This window comes from Alternaria arbusti (assembly GCF_024043155.1).
Source record: "Alternaria arbusti strain BMP 1465 chromosome Unknown scaffold_1, whole genome shotgun sequence".
NCBI classification, from domain to species: domain Eukaryota; kingdom Fungi; phylum Ascomycota; class Dothideomycetes; order Pleosporales; family Pleosporaceae; genus Alternaria; species Alternaria arbusti.
The window spans coordinates 2,878,127-2,894,426 of NW_026249941.1; the positions used below are offsets into that span (position 1 = coordinate 2,878,127).

General features: G+C 52.5%; 8 protein-coding genes across 8 annotated transcripts; 5 read left to right on the plus strand and 3 right to left on the minus strand.

Moving 5' to 3' along the window:
- Positions 1-569: 569 nt before the first annotated feature.
- On the plus strand, positions 570-1,946 carry J4E86_001051 (uncharacterized protein; the record flags this gene model as incomplete). The annotated part of the gene is made up of 4 exons (XM_051441623.1): positions 570-743; positions 907-1,577; positions 1,609-1,822; positions 1,878-1,946. 4 exons carry the CDS (start codon positions 570-572, stop codon positions 1,944-1,946), a joined length of 1,128 nt encoding a protein of 375 aa, XP_051307794.1.
- A 1,072-nt stretch (positions 1,947-3,018) lies between these two features.
- Positions 3,019-4,959, plus strand: J4E86_001052 (uncharacterized protein; the record flags this gene model as incomplete). The annotated part of the gene is made up of 3 exons (XM_051441624.1): positions 3,019-3,274; positions 3,325-3,848; positions 3,898-4,959. 3 exons carry the CDS (start codon positions 3,019-3,021, stop codon positions 4,957-4,959), a joined length of 1,842 nt encoding a protein of 613 aa, XP_051307795.1.
- Positions 4,960-5,351: 392 nt separating this feature from the next.
- On the minus strand, positions 5,352-6,073 carry J4E86_001053 (uncharacterized protein; the record flags this gene model as incomplete). Its single annotated transcript, XM_051441625.1, has 2 exons — positions 5,352-5,801; positions 5,876-6,073. 2 exons carry the CDS (start codon positions 6,071-6,073, stop codon positions 5,352-5,354), a joined length of 648 nt encoding a protein of 215 aa, XP_051307796.1.
- A 746-nt stretch (positions 6,074-6,819) lies between these two features.
- Positions 6,820-8,198, plus strand: J4E86_001054 (uncharacterized protein; the record flags this gene model as incomplete). Its single annotated transcript, XM_051441626.1, has 2 exons — positions 6,820-7,347; positions 7,410-8,198. 2 exons carry the CDS (start codon positions 6,820-6,822, stop codon positions 8,196-8,198), a joined length of 1,317 nt encoding a protein of 438 aa, XP_051307797.1.
- Positions 8,199-10,506: 2,308 nt separating this feature from the next.
- On the minus strand, positions 10,507-11,051 carry VMA3 (H(+)-transporting V0 sector ATPase subunit c; the record flags this gene model as incomplete). The annotated part of the gene is made up of 3 exons (XM_051441627.1): positions 10,507-10,568; positions 10,616-10,876; positions 10,937-11,051. The coding sequence occupies 3 exons, from the start codon at positions 11,049-11,051 to the stop codon at positions 10,507-10,509; spliced, it is 438 nt and encodes a 145-aa protein (XP_051307798.1).
- Positions 11,052-11,771: 720 nt separating this feature from the next.
- SNU13 (RNA binding protein snu13) lies at positions 11,772-12,204 on the plus strand (the record flags this gene model as incomplete). Its single annotated transcript, XM_051441628.1, has 2 exons — positions 11,772-11,862; positions 11,915-12,204. The coding sequence occupies 2 exons, from the start codon at positions 11,772-11,774 to the stop codon at positions 12,202-12,204; spliced, it is 381 nt and encodes a 126-aa protein (XP_051307799.1).
- Positions 12,205-13,119: 915 nt separating this feature from the next.
- J4E86_001057 (uncharacterized protein) lies at positions 13,120-14,166 on the minus strand (the record flags this gene model as incomplete). Its single annotated transcript, XM_051441629.1, has 1 exon — positions 13,120-14,166. The coding sequence occupies one exon, from the start codon at positions 14,164-14,166 to the stop codon at positions 13,120-13,122; it is 1,047 nt and encodes a 348-aa protein (XP_051307800.1).
- A 508-nt stretch (positions 14,167-14,674) lies between these two features.
- J4E86_001058 (uncharacterized protein) lies at positions 14,675-16,006 on the plus strand (the record flags this gene model as incomplete). Its single annotated transcript, XM_051441630.1, has 3 exons — positions 14,675-15,061; positions 15,256-15,762; positions 15,890-16,006. 3 exons carry the CDS (start codon positions 14,675-14,677, stop codon positions 16,004-16,006), a joined length of 1,011 nt encoding a protein of 336 aa, XP_051307801.1.
- Positions 16,007-16,300: the final 294 nt, after the last annotated feature.

The window sequence follows — 16,300 nt, forward strand, 5'->3', positions numbered from 1 at the left end:
AATTGTCCTTCACTCGCCCCTCCGCATTATCGCAGTACTAATCTCAAAAGAAGTACACCCTTAATTGCTAGTATTACAGTATCTCGTCATACACAGACTACTTTCTGGAAACGCAATCCAAACTCGCCTGCATCCTTCTCTCACTGCGAAAATTGTCAAAAGTGAAGGACCAATCTCTCAATCTCTCCTTCACCCAACCGAAGATAAGTACCGAGGCAGTGGTTGCAGTAAAGGACTGCGTTTGCTCGGACTTAACGTGGCGCCGACGCAAGCAATTGCGTGATCGTCAAGTGAGCAAAAATGCGCGGTTGACTGCGGGACTGACGGCGAAACAACAAAGTGAAGGAGGCAGTGAGCAAGATAGGTAAACAATGCGGCTACCTGCCAGGTCCTTCACTTGTTTGTACGTATATAATCTCTCGGTACTGTTAGGAGTATACTTCTTTCTTTCTCTCCACACACGACACCTTCGGGACTTGACTGCAATCGAGTATATTTTCCCTTCTTACAATTCAAGTTGATACTCGACTCAATATTCCCTCTACCTTCAACCCTACCTTCTTACTACAATGACGGGCCGAACCCCCCCTGCTGTCTTCAACTCCTCCCCTGCGCCAATCGACCAAGACTGGGTCGACGCTGAACTCATTCCCTTCCTTCAGCGCGTCTACCCAGAGGAACGCAGGACGACAATGGACTGGAACCGCCAGGTCGTTTTCGGAAGGTCGAACCTGCATCTTCTCGTAAGTAACCCGGACGCCAACCTACCCCCATCAGTCGACCCAAGAGCACACATTGTATCCCCACCAAGCCACACAACGGCGGGGAAATACGTGAAGTGCACCTGGGACACCCAACAGCCACGCCGCCATCTCTTGATTACAGACACTGACGCATACACCCCAGGAACACTACGAAGACTTCCCGTTCACAATCGAACGTCTCCGCCTCTGCCTCCTCAACTCGGAACTCTTGACACCGGCGGAAATGTCGAAGTTCATTTCCGTCACCGAGCAAGGCAGCCAGTACTGTCTCCGTATCTTTGTCCGCCACGCCATCGTCCACGGATCGTACATGCTCTTCTCCTTAGGAGACAACCCGAGTCCGGAGTTCCCTCGAGCAGGCCATACTAGTACTAGGCCGTCAACCGCATCTCCGGCTGAAGCTGCCCCAGCGCGCGCGACTTCTGTCGCGGTGCTTGAAGCTAGGAATGCGACACTGGAGAGGGAACTGGCCAACCTTCAGGCTGAGCGTGGTCGTGGAAATGGTCGCGGAAACGGTCGTGGAAGGGGTCGGCCTTCGCAGCCTCGTGGCGACTTCGTTGGACGTTCGGACCGCGGTGGTCGTTTCAGTCAAAGACCAAATGTTTCTCCGAACATGCAACAGACGCCATCTCAGTTCCCTTCAAACCCACCTCCGGGAATGTATGGCTACCCAACTTATCAATATGGGTATGGTGGTGGTCCTTACATGGCTGCGCCGGCTATGGGTGGCTATCCTGGAAACTCTTACCAACAGCAGCCATTCACCAACCCCGGACAGCAGTATGGTGGTGGCTGGACTGGTAGCCAGATGATGTATTCCAGCCACCAAGACTACTCTTCGCAGATGGGAGCAAGCAGCGGTTTCGCAATGCCGCCACAGCAAGTGGGCAACCCATATCATCAAGGACAACCTGCTCAACGTGGTCGCGGATCTTCAGGAAGTCAACAAGGACAAGCGCCATCTCATCAAGGCCTTCCAGCACGTCCTCAGCAACCAGCTTCAGGATCAGGTGCGAGCACTCATGTGCCTCGCCCAGATGCGGAAGAGTTCTATCCAGGTTCGGATACCCACCAAATCAATTCTACAACGCCCATGTCACTAACCACCAGCAGGATCCGGAAATGGCTACAACTGATTCGGGACGGCTGATTGGGAGTGAGACGAGTTTTTCCGGCAAGTGAGATTTCGGTGAGACCGACCAGAGGAGAGATAAGGGCAAAAGTTTTGGGGAAATGGTGTTCGGCAGCTGGGAGTAATTCGCCTCAGTGGATGTCACCACCTCCATCCTCTCGGGAGTAGATACCCATAGACGTGAAATCAAAAGAAGTTCGTTGGTGCGGTGATCACTCCGCCACGCCTTCCGCCAGTTTTCCGCTAGCAGGTCCGTGCTTGATTGATAGCGTGAGGTTTATCTGAACACCAATAATACCCGCCGCTTCATCACCAACCTCTCCAACTTTCCAACGCCCCGTCGCAACCACGCCCCATCAGCCATCATCTCGCGCGTGATCCATTACAGAAGGAGGTAACCGTGATGAAACGCTTATACTGATAACCCTACGTCCAAGGCCTTGGCTACCATCCGGGCGGAGATCCTAGATCCATTCAGGCGCGTCGCAATCGTGACTAGGGCCAGAAGGGGAGGTGACAAGACCAAGAGATGGATACTGGCTTGGCGCGTCCTGCGCGCCCGCATGGGAAGCTTCCCTGAGCGTTATCTTTTCCTGCTTAGCCCAGCTTGGCACGTCTTTTTCGAACGTTCCGCCGCGCCCATGGAGCAAGGCTGGTTGCTCGTATTGGCGCCCGGGTTTTTTGCTCATTCCTATCTTATCCTGATCCTGGGGCTACCACGGCCTTGGATGCCTCTAACCAACGCGCTTAAGTGCGGCAGTATGCCTGAAGGTCTGGTTTGTATGATCCTCCGACCGGACTAGGCGCCGTTCCATGGTCTTGGATGGCTGTTATGTGCATGTTGCTGTGATAACGCGGGAACCGAGCGAACGAAATGCCATGGCGAGAGTGGACACGCTCGATAGTCGCGTGCGACCCTTGTGCAACTCTTGTCCAGAGCTTCGGTCTTGGAGTTTGCTTGGGTGTATATGAAGAGGGGCATGGTACACCTGTCTGGACCGCAGGCACTCAAGTTCATCGCCCGTTGCGTCTACTTGATTCCACCGCCCGCGCATTCAATTTCGCGGTCGTACCTTGTTACCTTTGTTCTACCTGAACTTAGTTCAAGTTCCCTTCAGCACAATGGCGGCCAACACCAACGTCAAGGCGTCTCTTGAGATCACCAAGGGCGCCACTGCTATGGACCCTATCCCGCTCGACACCAGCTCCACTGGCTCTTTTGACGAGAACACCAACCTCTTGGGTCCATTCCCTACTGAAGAGGAATGGGCGACTCTTCCCAGGGTTGCTGGTCGCATTCCGTGGCAAGCATGGACTGTGGCTGCTGTTGAGTTCGTTGAGCGCTTCAGTTACTACGGTACCAGCGCTGTCTTCGTCAGTGAGTTGATTGATAGCCCGTATATCTGGGCACACACTGACTTTTACCAGACTTCATCCAAAAGCCATTGCCTCCTGGTTCCACAACTGGTGCTGGTTTCTTGAAGAAGGGCGTCAGTTCCGGTGCTCTGGACATGGGCCAACGTGCCTCCACCGGTCTCACCATGTTTAACCAGTTCTGGTCTTACATCACGCCTCTCGGTGGTGCCTGGCTCGCTGACGAGTACTGGGGACGTTACAAAACCATCCAGTACTCTAACCTTATCGCTCTTATCGGCCACATTATTCTGATCATGTCTGCTATCCCCGCAGTTATCGTCAAGCCTAATGTCGCCATCGGTGTCTTCGCTGTCGGTCTCGTCGTTATGGGTTTCGGAACTGGTGGTTTCAAGAGTAACATCTCTCCACTCATCGCCGAACAATACAAGGATCAAAAGGCCTACGTCCGTGTCAGGAAGAATGGACAGAAGGAGATTGTCGACCCCGCCACTACCACTGCGCGTATCTACATCTACTTTTACTTCCTGATCAACTGCGGATCTATCTGCGGTTCCATCGCCATGGTTTACTCAGAGGTATGTGCCGAATCAGACTGCATTGTGTGATCTCACTAACGCCATCCAGCATTTCGTCGGTTTCTGGCTCTCTTACACGCTACCCACTATCTGCTACCTCCTCTGCCCCATCATTCTCATCACGATGAAGAAGCACTACAAGCTTTCGCCACCCACTGGATCCGTCATGGGCAAGGCTTTCAAGCTCATCGGCCTCGGTATCAAGAACTCGCCCCGCAAGAACACTTTCAAGGACGATGGCTTCTGGGACAGGGTCAAGCCTACTGCTCTCCGTGCCAGCGGCCAGGCTGTCCCTGACTGGATGACCTTTGACGATGCCTGGGTCGACGAAGTCAAGCGCGGTATCCTCGCTTGCAAGGTCTTCTTGTGGTACCCTCTCTACTGGCTCGCGTACAACCAAATGACCAACAACCTCGTCTCCCAAGCCAACACCATGAACCTCGGAAAGACACCCAACGACATTGTCTCGAAGCTGAACCCCATCTTCATCGTCATCCTTATCCCGATCATGGACTTCTTCGTCTACCCCGCTCTCCGCAAGGCTGGTGTCAACCTCTCGCCCATCAAGAAGATCACTGCTGGTTTCGCTCTTTCCTCATTCGCCATGGTGTCAGCCTGCGTCATCCAATACTACATCTACAAGATGTCACCCTGTGGCAGCAACATCAACGCCCTCAGCAAGGAACGCAAAGACTGCAACGCCGACATCTCCGTCTGGGTCCAAGCCTTCCCCTACGGTCTGATCGGTATGTCCGAGATTCTCGCTTCCATCACCAAGCTCGAGTACGCGTACACCAAGGCACCCAACAACATGAAGTCCACCATCCAGGCCGTTGCCCTCTCCACCTCCGCTGTCTCCGCCGCTCTCGGTCAGGCCTTTGTCAGTCTGTCTGAGGACCCTCTCCTCGTATGGAACTATGGTTCCGTTGCTGTTGTTGCCATGTTCGGTGGTATTGGTTTCTACCTCACTTTCCGCAAGGCAGATGCTCAGGAAGATGCTATGAACAATATGAAGGAGAGCAAGTACGTGGGCGGCCGTGAGGTCGGCGATGCTGAGAATGTTGAGACTCTTAGTGTTAGGGACGAGAAGAACGAGAAGAGTGGGTTGTAGATATCAAAAGCTTGGTAATAGTCTTATGATAGTAATGATTCGAATGTTATTCCAATATTCATCTTCTAGTCTTCCATGTATATCCGTACAGTCGTCCCATTCTAATACACGAAGTCATCCCATTCAATGCCCGCCCAGCTTTAAGCCATCTCAAGTCGTCTTAGTAATAAGTATTATGTCGTTTATACCGCTATATCGCCATCCGGAGAACTACTCAAGGTTAGCCAGGCTGCATCAAAAGTGTTCGAACCAGCTAAGTATAGAGTAGCCAGAAGGTTCTCGAAGCTTTTGTAGCCCTCCAAAGCAGTGCTATACGGCAGCCAGGAAGTCACAAAGGTCTTCGAAAACCTCAACCGACACGCCATATCCTAGCCAGGAGATGTACAACTTACTCAATAGTAAACCCCACCACCACTCGGACCTCCACGGCCAAACCCACCCCTATCCCCAATACTACCAAACGGGTTACCCTTACCCGGAGGCGATCCTGACGGCTTCCCTGGCGTCATTTTGCCCTTACCTTTCCCTCCAGGCGAGCCCACCTCGCCCTCACCCGGCGGCGGCGGACCAAAGGCCGGGAACATGATATGTGGATAGTTATCAGGGTGGACTCCAGCGGCCCTAGCAGCAGCGATCGCGGCCTCGTGCTGCTGCATGGCCTGGAGTGCTGCCGCCGTTGGAGGTAACATCAAACCGCCGTAGCGCTGGTAGTGACGGTAAAGAAGGATGTCGACGAGAGAGCGGTTTGCGCGGATCCAGTCCATGGAGGGATGGCCGAGGTCGGGATTCGCGATGCGGAGGACGAGTTCGTGGACGAGGGAGGGGTTGCGGTCGAAGTCATCCTGTGGGGTGGTGTTAGTATGTGGGTTTGCTAGGGGTGTGGGTGCGGGTGGAGAGAAAGTAGAGGAGTGCTTACGATGGTCTCGCTCAGATAGATGGCGTTGTTCATGTCCGGATCGTAGTTGTAGTTGGGACGAACGGCACCTCGGGCATCGGTGACTGCGTAGGCCCAGCGCATGAAGGGGCTTACGGAACTGCCGTTCCAGCGTTGGAGGGGGTTTGGCTCTTCTTCCCGGAGATGGTGGACTGTTGGTGGAGCGCGGTGGTTGGGCATAGAGGGCTGCTGAGCTTGAGGCGGAGATAGGGGCTCAATTCCAGTGCGGGATTGAATGCGACCATGGCGAGGAGTGTTGTAAGGGCTACCAGATGAGGAAGCGCCGCCGCGCCTGGAAGGCTGGTTTCCTGAGGGACTTGACATCTTGTTGATGTTGGAATTGAACTTGGTAAGTTAAGGTTGGAAAGGATATATAGAAGTCGGTTCGAATTGAAGGAAGCGAATAAGATATAGTAGAGTGTGGATATTGCCGAAGTTGCCTCAATGTCTATGTTGAGAAGAAGAGAAGAGGAGGGAAGGCACGGAGGGAGACGACTTTATATCTCTGTGGGTGGAGCTAATCTCGAGGTGAGAGACGCTTGCTTTCCACCGTGACTTCGTGTTTGGTGAGAGAAGATGAGGGGAGAGTGTACTTGTGACGTCTTTGACGCGGTTTGCGTTTGCCTTTGGTCATGTAGATGGAGATCCGCGTTTGTCTTGGTAGCGATGTCGCTCAAGGTAAAACGCGTCATTGTATACTCGGTTAGCACCCTCCTTCACTCTTGTTCTTGGATTGATGGTTCTCGAATCGGATGGAAAAAGCTGCGTAGTGAATATAGTGGCAAGACTGTTGCGCCTAGTAGGCCACAGCTCCTGCTCAGACTCCTTTCCTGTATATAGAAGCCCCTGATCATCTCGATATACACTCTACCCCAATTGTCGCTCAACCTTCCTCCACGAGCAACTCAACGTCGAAAGTCTCCAATATGTTCTCCTTCATTTCTTGTTTGACTCCCATGATCATCTTCATTTTTTCCCTGGCTGTCGTATCTCTTAGAGATAAGAGTCTGTTCAAGCTAGTCAAGCCATGGTGGCAACCGAAGAAAACACCTCCGATCGTGGACTTATTAACTCGATATGCTCCAGTCCAGGATGCCGTCTTCGCGCAACTCGACATAGCCGACGTCATTTCGCTCAGTAAGACCACAAAGCCTTTCATGGGCTTCGTCAAGCTGGTGGAGCGCACTCAATTCAACATCAACGACCGGTTGAAGCACTTCGTCACTTCTCCCATCGAGTTCCGCGCTCTTCAAGCCCGACATAACGTCCTCATAGGACGAAATTTCGCATACGAATTCATGGCGAGAAAGCCGGTCGTAAAGACTGGCGGTAAAATTGGGCTGTATAGCCTCCTTGTTCAGAAAGGACCCAATGCTGATGCATTACGCACCTTCCTCGAGAAAGATGGCTATGAACGTCTTGATACTCCCACGCCCGAGGATAAAGAGCTTTCAGTAAGTTCGAATGCGCTCGGCTACTTCGTATGATCCACGCGTGTCTCGCTAACCCCTCCCAGAAGCTTCGAGTGACAATGAGTCGAGTCAGTTCCGATGGAAAGTGTAGCGAAGTCAATATCGTGGAAACAGAGATTCCGGTTCTCGAAGCGCTACTGCCCTCATCGACCTCTCTGAGCAACCTTGTCACCTGGAATCGCGCCTATTCTGTCTTTCCACATGAGACATTCATAGACAAGAGGGGTTATCTTTTACGACACCCCACAAAAATGACCACTTCCGAATGGGTCGACACAGAATCGTTAGGCCTCGACATGTTCCCTCTGAAACGTCAAGACGCCTTAGATGAGAAAGAAAGGAACACCCTGCTCTCCCAGCGTCATGTCGGAGATACCAGTAGCTGGGTCATCGCACTCAACACTTCTGGACTACATTTCGTACCGCCATATCCCAATTACCTGGTCGAGTCTGCTACGTTCAGGCTAACCATGTACGGCGCGATGGACCGCGGCTGTTTCAGCCACTACAACGTCGATGTCTCTATCGTCAGCGCGCCCTCACTAAGACACCAGTATATCCTTCCTCGTGGCATCGCCTGGCAGCTCGATATCTTTTTCAGAAATCTTACGATAGTGTCTTTACATCGCCTACCGACAGCTCAACAACCTCAGCGACTGGGCCAGATATTCACCGGTCAGCATCTGAGCCTCGAGTCACCACGAATGGTGCTGATTGAAGGGTTTGTACCGCCCAAAGGATCGAATTGGAAGTATCATGATGATGAAATGGTCCGGTATCTGAAGAAGGAGTACCCCGAGCTAGAGTATGGGCTCCAAGCTACAGGCCTCTGAGTGTCGACAACGTGCGAATCTGGCCTTTTGAAATGTGCGGCACGGGCCAGCCACTGTTACTGGTGCTTGCGGAGTCTGTCTTCTTCTTATGGCTGTTGATACTCAACGAATCTGACGTCCATCGTGTGATGCCCTTGCTCCGCGTGTGATTCTTGTCCAGTCGATGTATTCTAAAGCGAGTGTCGTTGCATGCGGGCGCGCGACGGTGTGGGTGAGTCGTACTGGGATGAAAGGCGATGGTTATAGCGAGGACACTCCTGCAGCTGCGGGATGAAGACAAGATCGCCAAGGAGCTAGCCCGACCCAGCGTCATCGGGTCATCTACGACGCAAGCAGCACTCGAACTCTTCTAATTCATCATTTCTCAAGACTCGATTGGTAGATGCATTGCTGTTAATACATCATGATGTGTTGATTGATCTGCGCAAAGCAAGGAGGAGCCCTTCGTGATGTTGGTCATTCACGCTAGTCCGCTCTTGGTTTCCGACCCAACCGTCTGTGGTTGCACTCTATTGGACTTGGATCGATGCAGGAACAGTGCGACATGAGAAGATAATGGTATGGCTGGGGTATATGAAGCCTTTCCTATCGATTCTTTACTACCCAGTCTTTGCTTGATTACCTGGGTATTGAAATGCAGATCTTGGTAGGCAAAGAAACCCGTGGACTTTGAGCAATCACTGCGCCGCGGAATCGTGAGAGCACGAGAGGAAAGCAGAAATGAAGATCAGATGAACAAACCAATGGCGAGCCGCATATGCTGAGACCAAAGTTCCGGCGGTTATGCACAGTGGCTGCGCTGCCGTGAAGGCAAGTCGCAAAATTGAGCCCCTTGCAGAGCAAGGAATACATCATAACACAGCAAGGATGAAGAACATACATTGTTGCGAACGCTTCCTGTTCTTTTGCCATCCACCCCTTTCTCTTCTCTACGACTCAAACCCAAACACCACCCGCGAACTCCAATGGAATCCACAAACCGAACCTGCTACAACCGCGACGGTAGCCCAATCACCGATATATCCTACCAACCCTGCCTCAGCGACCCTGACCGCGATTCGTTCTGCTGCGGCACCAACCATCGAGGCGCGGGCCAAACAAACGTCGCCGACGATGTATGTGAAAGCAACGGCCTATGTCAGAACTACGAAGCTTTCGACGGCACGAACGCGAACGTGAAGTTATGGTGGCGAAATGGGTGTACGGATCCGACGTGGCAAAGTGCGGAGTGCTTGGGGAGTGTTTGTAATAATAGTACGGTGAGTGGAGTAGTCTATGCTGGACCGTGGTTGATGGTGCTGATGGACTGTAGTGGCAGGACGAGAACGCGCCAGTGAGGAAGTGTGGGGAGAATAGTTGGTGCTGTGGGAATCCGAGCTGCTGTAGTGATGAAACGAAGCGGTTTACCCTGGCAGCGACCGTGGGCGAGACTGCATCTTCGACTTCGTCATCGATATTGACATCCGCAACATCCGCGCCAACATCAGACGCTTCAGCATCATCGAACGCGAGCGCATCACCACCCGTCCCACACTCATCACCAAGCAACAGCGCAGATCCAGCCTCCTCAAGATCAGACAATTCGACCACGTCGCAAACGCTCAGTGTTGGTGCGCGCGCAGGAATCGGCGTCGGTGCAGGATTGATAGCTATATTGGTAGTACTTGTTACTCTATTAGCATGGAAGCTGAAGAGGAAAAGACGCCAGGAGCAGGCTGCGACCGTGGAGCTGCCGCCCAGCGCTATCGACGAGAAAAATCTGGAAGCGCAACACTATCCTTCGGTGGCGCCCAGCGAACTATATGGCGGGAATGCAGCCGTAGAGATGGGATGTAGGGAGCCGGCAGAGCTAGCAGGAACGCCAGGACGTCCGTATGGTCGCGATGATCCGAAGGTCGTCCTGCAGCCGTGAGAGTGGCATGGAGTTGTAATCGCATCACTTGATAACTTGCGCACGGCTATCTCACGTCAGTCAGAGTATAAGCAAGATCAAGGCGCAGAATGTCTAAATGAAACCAATGCATTTCGTTTACAAGCGCAGAATGAAATTGATGAGACCCTAAAATACACGCCGTCAAATGGATCGCAAGTGCACCTCGACCGATGCCATTATTTACCACCTCGCTTCCCAACTTCGAAGCCCTCGTTGTCCGTCCGTTCGAATAATACATGGAGACGTGAGACATGCCGCGCATGTGGGTATTGCGCGTCATATGCGTAGATTGCTGAACGGCTTTGCGTATCGATGCCGTTGCTTGTGTGTTGCAGTGTTGTATTGTCGTATCTGCAATCGAACGTGCGTAATCGTCTAGCAGTGGGCGTCGCTAGCCTTGGAGTTCATGAGCAGGGCAACAATGAGTCCGTAAAGACCTGGCATATGTTAGTGCGAGCTTCTTGTTGAGTTTCGAGCGACGTACCCAAAACTTCGGCGAAAATGAGAATCAAGATCATTCCGACGAACAACCTGGGCTGTTGGGCAGTTCCTCGTACACCAGCATCACCGACAATACCGATGGCGAAACCAGCGGCCATACCGGACAGACCGACGGCGAGACCGGCACCGAGCTGGATGAAGTTGGCGAAGAGCGAAGACTCTTGCGAGAGACCGTTGGAAATCAGGACGGACACGACGAGACCGTAGATACCAATAATACCCGCCATGACAACGGGAATAATGTCTGGAGTGTGTTAGCTGCGTGCTGGGCATTGCGACATCTCGCGAGCGGTTCATCACGTACTCTTGACGATCAGGTCAGGGCGGAGGACACCCATGGCTGACACACCAACACCGGCCTTCGCGGTTCCGTAGGCCGCGCCAAAGCAGGCGAAGACGATAGCTGACGTGCAGCCCATGGCGCCGAAGAAGGGCTAGTTGTTCATTAGCTATGACGATGGACGGGTCGACGCGGTGCTGTCGCGTCGGGAGGCGAAGCGGAGGTTGGTCCGAGGACTTACGGCATAGACGGGGCTGCATCCATCATGTTAGCTATTGTACGTATGAGGTGATAACGGAGAAGCTCCTCCGATGCTCATGCAACAGTCGCATGCCCAGCTTATCTCCAGAGAGGCAAGCTGGAGCTATCTGCATGCTCAACAAGGGAGCTCCGTGTTCACTCACCAAAGTTCGGAGACCATCTTTGCGGTGATGTATGTATTCGACGAGACGTCTAGAAGGGTGTCGAGATCTTTATTGAGATGGACGGGAGTCGTGGATGCGGCGACGGGGGCGGATGTGATGTCGAGGAGTGGTGACGATGGTTGGCGAAGAGCTGGACGTCGCTCGGTTTTGCCCTATACCTAGTTCGTCATTAGCGCCACACGTGAGGTGTGCCAAGTGATAATCCTAGCTACGAACTTTTTGATTTTCTCTATCCAAACTACCACAACCTTCACCACAAATTCAACCCGGGCGAGCAAGCAGTGTAAGTCGTTCCCCCACAAACAGCGTCGATCGTTCACACGAGCTTCGGTCACACATCTTTGCGTCGCATAGCTAACACCTTATAGGAATCCTCATTCGGACGAGCTTTAGCAGTGAACCCTTCCACCCACCACACCTCAACCTCCAACAAGATGGCCGAAGACAACAGCGCCGCCTGGCCCCAAGCCGACCAGGCTCTCTCCCAGGAGATCCTCGACCTCGTTCAACAGGCTACCCACTACCGTAAGAGACATACGAACCGCATGTGAGACAAAGACTAACTTCATGAATCTAGGCCAACTCAAGAAGGGAGCCAACGAGGCCACCAAGACCCTCAACCGTGGTATCAGCGAGTTAATCATCCTCGCGGCCGACACCTCCCCGCTCGCCATCCTCCTCCACTTGCCTCTCCTCTGCGAGGACAAGAACGTTCCCTACGTCTACGTCCCCTCTAAGATGGCCCTCGGCCGCGCTTGCGGTGTCGCCAGGCCCGTCATCGCTGCTAGCATCACGACCAACGAGGCTTCCGACCTCATGGGCCAGATCCGCACCCTCAAGGACAAGGTCGAGCGCCTCCAGATCTAGAATGATCTATACGGTCTTTATGCGCAAGAGAGAATGCAAGAGTTGGAAACTAGTTCCGCAATACTGGAAGGTTTACGTAGCGACAAGATGGCAGAGGCCTGGGATGGAATACGCCCATGGTCTCTGTACGTAGACCGAGAATGAAATGCCGAGCGCAAGTCGGCATCGACTCTGCCAAATCTGAAACACTCATCTATATATTCCTTCGTGCTATCGGAATGCCCGATCTTTTGATTGATACTACGTCTAGGTACTCCTTCAAGCCACACTCATAGAGCGGACTTGATATACTGTCGTAGATGGTCTTCACAACAGAACGAAGCCGGACCGTTGTGTTTGCGCGCGCGATGCAAGCCCAGAAATTGCGCTTTTCCCAAGCCTTTATACGTCGCCTCACAGCCGTCAACCCCACACTCAATGATACTCAGCGCCGGTGAACTCGTTGATGAGTCTGTGAGCGACCCTCGACTGCCACCTGCCTCTCCTCCTTCATCACTATTCTCCGGATCTTCGTTATCCTCTTGGTCTTCGCTGACGTGTGCAGGTACTGCAAACAGCGATAGTTCTTCCAGGTGTTTGCCCACGTGACGCCGCAACATCGTCAACGAAGAGACTTCAGCCAGACACAGCACACAGGTTGCCTTCGCAGTCATACTACGGTGCCTCTCACAGCTACGAACGAGTTGTCCAACACGATCTCCAATTGCAAGCGACGGATGCTCATGCGCGATGTGTTCCCGGAGACTAGAAGAAGACTGGAACGGCTTATCGCAACCATCGACGCACTGCCACCATTTTCGATGCATCTGAGTCTCATGACGGAACCACTCGTGTCTTGATTCGTATGTCCTGTCGGGCATTTCACAATCTTCCACGGTGCATAACTGCTGGCTGTTAGTCGGTCACACTGGAACGTCATGAGCAACTCACGTATGGCTGCAGGTCTCGGTAGACATGCTTCTGCCATGCTTTGACATGTCGAACTGCAGTGTAGCGGAAGCATAGTTTGCATACGAAAGGCTCGCCGTCACGGCCTTCCATCGGCAAGGGCGGTGGACGTAACTTCTCCGGATCATGACCGGAGGATGCATAAGAAGTGACAGACTGTGTTTCATCGTACTCGTCTTCCTCTTCAAGATCGGCAATATTGACGCTAGCCTTCACAGCTGGTGGCAAGGAAGATGCTACTGTACTCTCCACTTCACGATGCGCTCCCATGTCTGGAAGCGTGCCTCTTCTTGTTAGGCCTTGCTTGTACTTCTTCGAGTGATCATCGCGGTAACGTAGGTATTGTCGGCGACGCGAGATGGCTTTGCCCAGCCGGGCCGTGAGATATTCTGGCGCTTTGGGAAATTTTCCACGGACATGAGCGATGTCGAACGGTTCGTAATAAGCCGTATCTATGTGCGCGGATTCTTTGAATTGATCATGCGGAGCTGGATTTCGAATGGCGACTGACAGCCGCATGAGGCAGGCATTCGTCTCTTTCAGTTCAGCTGCAAGTTGGGCAAGCTCCGTTGTATCCGGCTTTTGAAGGCCATTGGCACTATCTTCCTCCGTATCTGACTCCGAATCAGACATAACTTCCCAGGATGGTCGCTGGCCCGTCACTATCTCCGACACCTCGTTCAAGACAGCCTTCATACCCTGGACAAGCTGAACAACTTGGTCACGTATGTGAGATGCTTCACGAAGCTTGTAGCCGAGAGAACCTCTTCCCGTACGATGCGCACCTACATTCGACGACCATAGCCTGAATCCACCAAATATATCTTTCAGGGTAGCTAGCGGGAGCTTGGTCTTTATGCTTGATTGGGCGCTTGAAAGCTTGTTGCACACTGCTTGGAAGTCTTTTAGGCAGTGGTGGACATTGAGTGCTACCAAAGAAAGATCGTCGGATTCCGTGACTTCCTCACGGGAAGATGCCGCTGCGACGAGCACTTCAGCTGCTTGGGTCGCCATGGTCGATGCTTCGTCTTGATGCGATACTCCACGTATGTTCGATTGTCAAAGATAAGTCGAGGGCTATTCCAGGAAACAGCACCGGATAATCGTTCGGAAGTGTATGGAGTTGCTACCAGCCAACTCTGATCGTCTAAAAACTCTGTGGGACGCGGTTCCTGCGGGTGACTTTCCGCGCATGTTTCGCGGTACTCAAAAGATCAAAACTCAGGCATCAGAGCAGTTCTGAATAGATTCGAGATAACGCAAGGAGTAAGATAATGAGGGGGTTGATAGTTCCCGTTGAGAAGCGTCCAGCCTGGGTGCTTCCGGGTAATACTGTTGCACGACAAACGTGGAAGTGGGGGCCACGTTTGCGGGCACCCATGCGCAGCGCAGCCTTGGAACGGCACAGCTGACCTCCACTGTCAATGACAACATCGATCTGGAACAGCAAGAAACAGTTGAGCAGCTTCACAAACCTTTTCGCTTCTGTTAAACTTACCGCGCGAGTCGCTTGCTCACCACAATGTCGGGCCTTGAGGTCGCTGGCATTGTGCTTGGAGCGTTGCCGCTTATTATCTCAGCCTTGGAGCACTATGCGCAGGGTGTCAGCACAGCCAAACGATTCTGGCACTTCAAATCCGAGTTGAGATTCTTGTTACTTCGAATCAACACGGAGAAGGTCACATTTGTCAACACCCTTGAGCATCTCCTTACAGGAATCGTCAGAATTGATAGAATGGCAGAGATGTTGGCGAATGTAGGCGGTCAGGATTGGCAGGACGAGACTATCGAACAGTGTTTGAAAGATAGGTTACGCGGCGCGTATGAGGTGTACTTGGCCAATGTGCAGGGAATGGCAGGAGCGCTACAAAAGATCATGGACAAACTAGCGCTGGGCCCTGACGGCAAGGTAAGTCATCATCCCTATTTTCTCATACCTAGTGCGGCGCGTATGGCATTGTGTTCTTGTCGACGCATGGGCTACAAAGCAAATGCCTCCGAACCCACTTTATGTACTTTTTCGCCGTTTGTTTATTGGCCCAGCCGTCGGTTCGCTTCAGTAATATCTTTTTCAGTGGGATGCCATGAACTGACTTGGGTTAGCCTCCTTTCTCAGACCTCAAGCTGTTCAAGAAAGAGTTCCAAAGACTGAAGTTTGGGCTTAGCAAATCGGAATACACGGAACAACTGAACGATCTGAAAACGCACAACCAGTATTTGTCCAACCTCACCAAGCAGTCCCTCGAACTGGAACCGTCGCGCAAAAAATCTAAATCAAGCCAGTGTCCCAACTTTCGTGTTCTACAAGAGTATGCACGCTCCTTGTACGAAACTCTGAAATCAGGATTGCGATGCGGTTGTAGTGGTCACGCAGTCAAGTTACGACTGGAAAGTCGGTGCCAGACTTCGCAGCAAGCAGAGGATTCACAAGATCATACGCCGTTTCGTGTCATATTCACAGACGAAAGTGTGGGAACATCGTCGCCGCGACCAATATCATGCAACTATTGGAAATGGACTGAAGCGGACATCCGGTACATCGCCGATAAGCCTGACAAGAAGCCGCCATACATGGACAGAGCTCTCACTTCGCCCAAGCCTCTAAAAACGGTCCGGTTCTTGCAGACTGAGACTCGATCGAGCAGCAGTAGCACTATCACGCTCGTCGAAAGCCCAGGTACATCTAACATGAGTCTTACGCCACCACACATAGAAGACCTGTGCAAAGCAGTCACAGCGTTTGGCGATACGAAACGCGAACTATGTATCGGCTACTTGGTCGACGACGTCAATCGAAAACACGGCATCTACCCACTGGATGTATCAAGCGGCTCTGATCAGCAACAATGGATAGCTTGTTCATTGCGGCAAGTGCTTACAAGGCATGCAAACGTCGCCAGGCCATTGCGACATCACGATAAACTTCGAATCGCGGTCAATCTGGCTTCAAGTGTGCTCCAACTCTACAGGACGCCTTGGCTGGACGAGCACTGGAGCGATAACGACGTCTACTTCATTCATCGCCCAGGAGTTCCGTTGTCTGCGCTCTACGATCATCCATTCGTATACCGCAAATTATCAACACCATGCACGACCCAGTCCGTAGGTCCCCAAAGAGCGGCTGGGAAAGTCATACGCAACCAGACTC